The 9,970-nt window shown below is 51.8% G+C and overlaps 1 protein-coding gene across 1 annotated transcript in view; it reads right to left on the bottom strand.

The window, feature by feature from the left end:
- Positions 1-715, bottom strand: part of MYOD1 (myogenic differentiation 1) — a 3,165-nt gene extending 2,450 nt beyond the window's left edge. The window contains exon 1 of the mRNA XM_014530880.1: positions 8-715. Within this exon, the coding sequence (XP_014386366.1) occupies positions 8-511 (504 nt within the window). The 5' untranslated portion in view covers positions 512-715. The remainder of the gene's footprint in view (positions 1-7) is intronic.
- Between the last annotated feature and the right edge of the window lie 9,255 nt (positions 716-9,970).

Below are 9,970 nucleotides of genomic sequence, written 5' to 3'. Positions count from 1 at the left end.
GCGGCGCGGCGTCCTGGTCGCGTAGCAGCGCCTGCAGTCCCTCGATGTAGCGGATGGCGTTGCGCAGGATCTCCACCTTGGGCAGCCGCTGGTTAGGATTGCTAGACGTGCAGCGCTTGAGCGTCTCGAAGGCCTCGTTGACTTTGCTCAGGCGGCGCCGCTCGCGCATGGTGGCAGCCTTGCGGCGGTCGGCGTTAGTGGTCTTGCGCTTGCACGCCTTGCAAGCCCAGAGTAGACAGCGGCCCGCCTGGTGGTGCCCACTAGGCGCGCGCACATGTTCGTCCTCGCGGGCGCCGGGGGCCGGGTGCACAGCCGCAGGGAAGTGGGAGTCCTCAGGTTTCAGAAATGCGCCCACGTGCACGAGGCGCGGGTCCAGGTCCTCAAAGAAGCGCAGGTCCGGGGAGTCGAAACACGGGTCATCGTAGAAGTCGTCCGCTGTAGCAAAGTTGCAGAGAGAGCCGTCGGGACCCGTCAAGTCTACGTCGCGTAGCGGTGGCGACAGCAGCTCCATATCTCGGCCCGGGGAGGCGCAGTCCAGGGTTTGCCCAACCCCAGCGGCAAGGGTTGCCCTAAACTTTCTCCCACCCTGGAGCCCCGGCCGGGCGCCGTGTGAGAGCAAAGTGCTGGGGGTCTAGATGTATACCCGCTCACCCCCCACCCTGCCCTATCCGGTCCGGCCTGACGGGCACCCGGGAAAGTGGCGGCAGTGCCCTGGGGCTTCTCCACCCCTAACTTCAAGCCGGGCGCCGGGGGCTATTTATCCAGTAGTAGCCTACTGGTCCCCCGAGCTGGAGCCGGCTGCTGGGGGCGGGGGCGCCCGAGGCCAATAGGAGCAGGGAAGGGAGGAGCTTGGGATCCCCTGGGTGGCCGCGGGGGCCATCCCCCTACCTCTCTACCCGGAGCGCGCGCGCTCTGACTCCTCCCCAGGCAGGAAGGGAGGCAGAAGCTGGCAGCGCGACGCGGCGCGGCTGCACTTGGCTCCCGGGCACACTCTTTCCAAACCTCTCCAGCACAAGACTCTCCCTGTGTCCACAGGAAACGCTGGCCGAGGGCGCTCACCTCCCAACTGACTTTGGGCTCCTCTGTCCTCTGATTTGGGGTAGGAGGACCCAAAAGCAGGGTAGGCGTAGAAGTCAGATGGGAAGAGATTTGGAGAGAGACACACTCAGAGCTGAGATAGTGAGTCCGTGAGAGATATACCCAAGAGGCTGAGAGACAGTCAGAAAGCAGAAGGCTAGAGTCAGAGGCAGAGAAACGCGCAAACGAGAGATCGACTCCAGAGATGGACTCCCAGAGTCTAAGTGGGTAAACCTGAGTCAAACTGGACGTGACAGCCTGCTCATTAGGCCAGCTCCTGCTCATCTTCCCTGGACGTTTGGAAATCCAGCTGCATCTATACCGGTGTATAGGATTGCTGCGAAAGCTTTGCACTAAGCTCTCCAAATTCAGCTCTGGTCCCTGCTTTGAGGGAGGGAAACGGACTCCTTGACCATCTCAACCTGCACATTTTGGCACCTGGGTATCCAGTGCCGCTCTAGGAGGAACTATCTCTTCATCTGGAAAGAAAACTCCATCTGCTCAGGTCTTGCCTCCTGTCTGGCCCGCAGTGCTGCACCAGAAAAGCTTATTGCGAAAAGGCCTCGAATCCCCAGACCCATCCTGAGAACATCACTTCAGTGTGGAGTTTGCAGAACAATGACCTAAGTTCCAGTACAGACCTCACAGTTTCCTGTCTGATTTTGTGGAAGTCACTGGCCTTCCGAGCCTATTTCCCCACTTTGCAAATTTGGGGATAATAATAGCGATCTCTTGGAGTGATTGTGGTGAGAATCTGGAGACAAAAGATGTGGTAGCCCACAGTCTGAGGTGCAAGGCTATATTAACAAGAAGGGCTTGCTTCTGTCACTGGCAACGGTGGACTGTAGCCTCCCTGTAGGCTCCCCAGCTGTTGGCTGGGGCATTGAGAGCCCTGACAGGGGCCATGTAGTCTCAGGGCTCAGCTCCCACTGAGGCTGCAGCTGCATTTCTTCCCAGCAGGCCCACTGCAGAGACTGAAAATAGGAGGAGGCGGCCACCCCATGGGATCTCTGGCTCCCTCACAAGCCTTCGGGTGTACCTACCCCCATAGGGCTTCTCAGCCTCTTCCTGAATCTGCAGTCCACACATTCCTCTCAGCACTCTGGCTAGAGGTCTCACTTGGACTAGACACTCCCTTGGGTCTCTTCTTCTGGAGCACAGAGATAGAAGCAAGAATGATTTTTGTGCCTTTCCCACTAACTTTGGAAGCCTTCCTAACTGGTCCCCTGGATGCTGGGAAGCCCCCCTTTCCCACCAAACCTAGAGAGGGCTCTTTTGGAGCCCTGCCTTCTTCACTCGTAGTAGTGCTGAAAACCCCTTTCATGAAATGTTTGCCTCCCTTTGCACCATAACACCACTTTCATTTATTCATTGAACACATATTATGGAGCATCAATTTGGTGTGCCAGGTGCTAGTCCAGGTGTTGAGGATAAAGTAATGAACAAAATTAAGGTGCTTTCATAGTGCTTACATTTTAGGGTAGGGTGATAGACAATAAATGAATAAACAAAGAAATATACTGTATGATGTCAGGAGGTTATACGTTCTATAAAAAAAAATAAAACAAGAGGAGCATCAATTTGGTGTGCCAGGTGCTAGTCCAGGTGTTGAGGATAAAGTAATGAACAAAATTAAGGTGCTTTCATGGTGCTTACATTTTAGGGTAGGGTGATAGACAAGAAATGAATAAACAACGAAATATACTGTATGATGTCAGAAGGTTATACGTTCTATAAAAAAATAAAACAAGGCAAGGGAACAAAGTAATGAAGATTATTTCATTATATGGAGTGGTCAGGGAAGACCTCTTTAGGCTGATTACATTTGAGCAGAGTTCTGAATGAAGGGGGGGGAGCAGAAATAGACATCTGGAGCCAGACAGAAGGAAAAGCATGTGCAAAAGTCCTGGGGCAGGATTGTGTTTGGTAGATTTAAAGTACAGCAAGGAGGCCGGTATGTCCGGAGAAGGGTGAGCCAGTGGGAGAGTGGTGGGAGATAGGGTCAGAGGGGGAGCAAAGGAATTGTATTCTGGAAAGTCACTGGAGGGCTTGAGCAGAAGAGAAGAATGTCATAATCTGACTTACATTTTAACAGGAGCATATTGGTTATAGAGAGCAAGGGCAGAAGCAGGGAGAGCAAATGGAGGCTATTGCAATATTCCAAATGAGTAGTAATGGTGTCTTAGATGTGGGTGGCAGCTGTAGAGATGGTGAAAGTGGTTGAATTCCAGATATATTTTAAAGATGGAGTCAGCAAGGCTTATTCATAATTGGATGTGGGCACTGAGAGAAGAGGACTTAAGGATGACTCCTGAAAGAGGGAAGTAGGGGAAGAGCAGGTTTGTGGGTGACAGAGCAAGAGCCCGAGTTTGGGCAAAATTTGAAACGGAGATGTCAAGTAGGCAAGAGGATTTATGAGGCCGTTTGAAGATGGAGTCAGCAAGGCTTATTCATAATTGGATGTGGGCACTGAGAGAAGAGGACTTAAGGATGACTCCAGGAAGAGTGAAGTGGGGGAAGAGCAGGTTTGTGGGTGATAGATCAAGAGCCCGAGTTTGGGCAAAATTTGAAATGCATATTCAATATCCAGGTGGGGATGTCAAGTAGGCAAGAGGATTTATGAGGCCAGAGTTCCAGAGGAGAGATCTGTGCATGTGGAGGACCTCTCCACTTAACCTCTAAGACATCTCTCAAGTCTCTCCATCTCCAGTGTCACCATCCTGGACTAAGCTGTCACACTGCTGGCATGGACAACCCAACCGCCTCCTGGCTACTCTTCTTACTTCCACTCTTGTTCCAGTGTATTCATTCACTACACATCAGCCTGAGTAATCCCTTAAAGACATAAATGGGATTATAACCCTCTTCTGCTTCAAACTCCCTAACAGCTTCTCATTGCATTTAGAATAAAATCTCATCTCCACACCCTGGCCTAGAAGACCCTGCATGAGCTGCCTCAGCCCATCTCTGGAATTTCACCTGAATCACTGTCCCTTTTGAACTCCATTCTGGCCTGACCACCTTCCTTGTTTTCCAACCCTCTGAGCAAGGTCCTGCCTCAGGGCCTTGTTCTTGCTGATTACAGCACCGTCTCCCGGCTCTTTTCAAGATTGGTTGCTTTTCATATATCAGGTCTTAGCTCACATGTCTCTCACCATCCTCTCTAAGATAACTGGGTCATATCAACCTGCTCATTTCCTTCTTAGCACAGCCACTCCTTAATTATCTTCTTTATTAGTTTTGTTCATTGATTGATGTAGCTCCATGAAGGCAGGGACGTTTTGTTGATCATGGCATTTCCAGAAACCAACACAGTGGCTGTCACATAGTACAAACTTGATAAATGTCGAATGAATGAATGGGTGGCCTTTTGAATCTCTATATTTGAACTTCTTGAAATGTGTCATTAATGAGGATGGTTGTATTTCTTTTAAACTGGACAGTTGCATAGATGATTAGAGATACATGCTCAGTCACACTTGCTCTTCCCAGGCAAGACTAAGGCCCGTTGACCTGGGGCATGTTACTTTATGTTGAGCAATTACACATGGCTTGCTATAAAATTGTAATAGTTTACCAAAGGGAGATTTGGTGCTTATTATAAGCTTGAGTCTTTTCATTTGACTACCACTCACAGTGAAGAATGTGAATAATTGTTACATTAGTGATTTAGATCGAAACAAACATTCTTCCCACTTGCTCAGGCCTCAGCAGAATGCCTGGCACACAGTAGGCACTCAGTAAATACTTGTTGGATGAATGAATGAGTGAATCAAACCATTTTATTGAAGAGTACTTTGAGATTTCCAGGTGAGCTCTTCAAACCACATATCCATACAAATCTAGACTTTTCTCAAACCTGAGCAAGCAAAGAAAACACAGAAATAAATCGCATGCTGAGACTTAAATGATTACAACTTGGCTTTTTTGTGTGTTTTGCATTCGGAAAACAACCTCAGGGCTGCCATCAAGGTGACAATAAATACATGTTATGTTTAAACTTACCAAACACGTTTAATATTTTATCCCTTGTGGCTTAGGAATCTAAACTGCTTTGGTAGCTTTCAACTTGATTTGGAGCTTTATCTTCTTCAGTAATTAGGGAGCACTTTTTAAAAAATGCTCACACACCCTAGAGGTGCACGCCACTTTCATATTAGACTTCCGCATGGAATTTTGTTTGCTATGAGGCTTCCGCTGCTTGATGAGCTTGGGAATCCCTGGGCTCGGTGAGCATCGCAGATCTCTCCAGGACGGGGACCCATGCCTGCCCAAGGTCGCTCTCCTGGTTGTGCCACTGCATCTTTGGGGGGAGGCTTGCCAGCACCATCATCTCATCCCTGTTGCTAGAGAAGGATGTCCTGAGCCCTGGTGCTGGGTTGGGGGCAGGGAGGAAAAGGACATCAAGTTTGGAAGCTGAAAGAGTCCAAATTCTAATATTGCAGAGTCTAGTCAAGGGTGTCCCTCGGGGATTTGTTCTGGGTGAGGTCAATGACAATGTGCTGAGGGTCCTCTGGAGGGGCCACCTCTTCCTCCAATTCAAGGCTGAGCGGACTGGTGGGCTATGTGACTTGGGGCAAGTGCACACCTCACCCCGGGCCTTGGTTTTCCGTTCTTCACATGGAAGAGTTCTTTTGGTAGCAGGTGGGGGGTGGGGAGGGCTCCCTGCCTCTTCTTCCTCCACCCTCTCTAGTCCCCCCTCCTCAGCTCCCTGGCCTGCCTGCCTCAGGCTATAAATGGAGAGCCAGCCTCTGGACAGGAATGCTGAGCGTTCCTGGCTGGGCCCCCACAGTGTTGCGCCCTCAGGGAGCGGCCGGCCCCTGGGCTCCCGGCAGCCTTTTTATATATATATATATAGCCTCTGGAAACCCAAGCCAGCCTGCACCTGTCCCGGTCCTCAAGCACCCTGCCCCTGCCCAGACTGGACGTGCGGCCTCTCCCTATGGCCTGGCACATGCCTGGCCCCAGATGGGGGTGCCACAGGGCCAGACGGTGAAAATATGAGTGGGCCAGGTGGGGCAGGGCCAGCTGCAGGTCCCCTCTCTGTCCCCAGGCTTTCCTTTCTTGTTCCTGGATGCACCCTGAGCACACTCCTCTGTCCCCTGCCAACCTTACTCGCCAGGAAAGTCTGAAACTGCCTGCCACTTGGGCATGGCTCCTGCCCTGGGCCCATCTGGGTGGTCAGAGGGTATAGCCATGGTCCTAGATTCAGGGCCAGGGTCCCAGAGATTCTCCACAGATGGCCACACTTCCCACTTGGGGCTACTTTCCAGCCTCTCACATATCAGCAGGGCTTGGGAGTTTAGCAGTTGAACTGGGAGTTGAAGAAAAGGGATCCACGGGGAGGGGGAAGGGCACAGGGAGACCACAAATGGCAGGCAAACTTCCTTCCTGCCTTGGTGAGCAGGGGTGGCTGTGTGGGTGGTGTGTGTACTGTGGGCGCTGTGGGGCCCACGCCCACCGTCAGTCATCCACTCTAATTCATTCACTCACTCAGCAAATACTTATGCAGCTCGTGTTCTGTGCCAGGTGCTGGGAATAAAGCAAAACAACGTTCCCTGCCCTTGTGGAGCTGGCATTCTAACAGAAAGAACAACAGGAAGCAGTGAGCACACTAATAAGGAAATGACGGGTATGCTAGCAGGTGAGATGTGCCGCGGAAACAATATTAAAAGCAGAGCAGGGTGAGCGGGATTGGGGTGTCAGGGCGAGACTGGTTGCAGAATTAGAGTGGTCAGGTTGACAAAGTGACATTTGAGCAAAGAGGTCAAAGGGATTTGGGGGTGAGCCATGTGCCCATCTGGGGAACCCCTTTCCAGGCAGACAGAACATGCTGAGCGCCTTCTATGGGACAGTTGCCATCCAGGAGTGGGGATTCTATGGGGAACAAGAAAGGCATGGCTCCTGCCCTTCCAGGAACGTGTTGCCCGAATGTCTGTTGCTGCCTGGGCTGGGTGAGGGGTGTGGGGCTGACATAAGATGGGGTTGAGGATGGATGGCTGACAGGGTGAGGTGAGGATGGGACGGTTCACAGGGTGAGGTGAGGTGAGGATGGGATGCTTCTTGCACATGAAAGCGTGTGTACAGTACACTGTGTACACGGGGAAGGGGTGCCTGATGCCAGCTTGGCATTGTTGGAGGAGAAACCCCGGTAGCCTGCACTGCTTTTCACCCCAACAGCCCCACATGCCATGTGCACCTCACTCATGCATCCCTCACTCCCCTCTTACAGACAGGTTCTCCCCCAGGACTGGGAAGCCAGTGAAGGAAGTTAGCTGGAGCTCAGATGTTTGACAGAGGCAGGGATGGCTGAGGCTCAATTTAAGATCCACCCAATATCTGCCTCCTGGAAAGACCCGAGTTCATTCATTCATTCGGTCTCTCTCCTTCAAGTTTATTCTTCATGTAATTAAAGCCTTTTTCTGCCTCTGAGGTGAGCACAGGGGTCTTCGTGGACCCAGATTCCTGGGGTCTGAAATACAAACTCACTGTGGCTTGCTAAAACAGCACAAATAAGGTGATTATTTGTGTGAAGGTGGGCATGTTAAGGGTTCTGTTAAGACAGAAAGCTCATGAGAAGACCTCTCCGAGTAGCTTTTTAATTGACACATGAAAGAATTTGTGAACGGCCAGAGGCTGTCCCTCTGTCTCTCCTGCCGATGATGCCAGGGGTCCAGCGTCTGGGTCCAGGACAGAGTGACAGGCACATTTCCCTGGATGGACCATTTGTCCTCACCCACATACCTCCCTCCCGCTTTGTGCTGAGTCATAGTTATGAGCACCTCATAAACTGTGGACACCTCACACTCCGTCTACACCTCCCAAACCGAACACCTCTTTCACATCGTGTGCACTTCACACTCCAAGGGAACCTCACACTCCACGTGGACCTCACACTCCAGTGGACCTCACACTCCATGTGGACCTCACACTCCATGTGAACTTCACACTCCATGTGGATCTCACACTCCACGTGGACCTCACACTCCATGTGAACCTCACACTCCATGTGGATCTCACACTCCATGTGAACCTCACACTCCATGTACACCTCACACTCCACGTGGATCTCACACTCCAAGTGAACCTCACACTCCACGTGGATCTCACACTCCAAGTGAACCTCACACTCCACGTGGACCTCACACTCCAGTGGACCTCACACTCCACGTGGACCTCACACTCCATGTGAACTTCACACTCCATGTACACCTTGCATTCTGTTTACACCTTCCACACCATGTGCACCTCACTCATGCGTATATCTCACATAAAGGACATATCTTCCATACTGTGTACACCTCTCACACCATCTCTGCTTCACACACGTTCCACATCATATGCTCTGTATGCCTCATATTCCTTGTATTCCTCACACGTGTATACACCTTACATGCTGTGTACCCCTCACCTACAGAACACACCTCATGCCCATGTCCACACCACACCCGTGTCTCACACTCGCTGCTCATATTCTGCATCAGGTACGTCCACACCTTGGTCCCAGTGTGAACACTTGCCTCCACCTATGTGTCTGTTGCCCCCTACTCCATCCAGAAAGAAAACACTAAGGGGCTGTGGCATCCATCTCTTCTTTGCAGTTTCTAATATAACTTAAAAAAACACCCTCACCTGAGGATATGTTTTTATTGATTTTGAAAGAGAGAGAGGGAGAGGGAGAGAGATTAATTGGTTGCCTCCAGTATGTGCCCAACTGGGGATCAAACCTGTTACCTTTAGGTGTAGGGGACGATGCTTCAACCAATTGAGCCACCGGCCAGGGGTCTATTTTAAACTTTTTACTTTGAGTCTTCCTGCCTAGAGAAGACCAGGCCTTCATGTAAGGGCTGAGGGAGGAGCAGCTCTGGGCAGAGGAGAGGACTGGTGATGGGAGGCCTGGTGATGGGGGCAGCACATGTGGCAAGTTCCAGTGGGCAGCTGTGGGGGCCTGGGGAGGGGCCTTGGCTCCCTACCCCTCTACCATTGCCTCCATTCTGTCCAATCGGCCCACCTGCCAGCCTGGGGGGCTCCAAGGAGCTGAGATTAAGGCACACACAGCCGTTGGGCTCTAGGGACAGACACCAGCTGTTGCCCCCAGCAGCTGCCCCAGCCATACGCTTCCAAGGGGAGATTGCATGCCTTGGGGCCTGATTCTTTCCTCTAAACCTGCCCACCCCTGGCCAGTGGCACCAGGGCAGGTTTCCTGGCAGAGAGAGACAGAGGGCAAGGGCCTCATGAGTGCTATCCAGGCTTCCCAGGACACCTGTCATCTTCCTCTAAACCTGCCCACCCCTGGCCAGTGGCACCAGGCAGGTTTCCTGGCAGACAGAGACAGAGGGCAAGGGCCTCATGAGTGGTATCCAGGCTGCCCAGGACACCTGTCATCCGCCTCTGCTCCATATCTTGTCTTGCCACCTCCATGAAGCTCTCCTGGATTGCTGCTTCCCCCCTGGTTTTGAAAAGTGATTTACAGTCTATGTGCCCCAACAGGCCTACTGTCCCTCCATTCCTCAAGCATTCTGTAAGCACCTACTCTGTTCCCAGGCCCCAAGCTAGGCACTGTGGCAGGATCTAAGGTGTTTCAGACAGGGTCTCTGGCCTCTGGGAGCTCCATCTAGTGGGGAGCGGGAGACCCACAAGTGAGTCATTAAAACACCCTATGGGAGCACCCGGAGTGGGTGACGAACTCTCCTGTGAATCTCTAAGAAGACTTCCCCAAGGGGGACATATTGGGACTCTTCTTGGGTATTGAAGGATGAGAAGGAGTGGCCAATAGGAGAACAGAAGGAAAAGGCTCTCCAGGCTTAGAGAATCGCAGGAGCAAAGGCCAGAAGGCATGACAACATGCCACATACAATGTTCCCCCTGTGGCTGACGTTGCATCTGGGGTTCC

This window comes from Myotis brandtii, unplaced genomic scaffold (genome assembly GCF_000412655.1).
Source record: "Myotis brandtii unplaced genomic scaffold, ASM41265v1 scaffold782, whole genome shotgun sequence".
NCBI lineage: Eukaryota > Metazoa > Chordata > Mammalia > Chiroptera > Vespertilionidae > Myotis > Myotis brandtii.
This window is presented reverse-complemented; position numbering and strand designations above follow the sequence as displayed.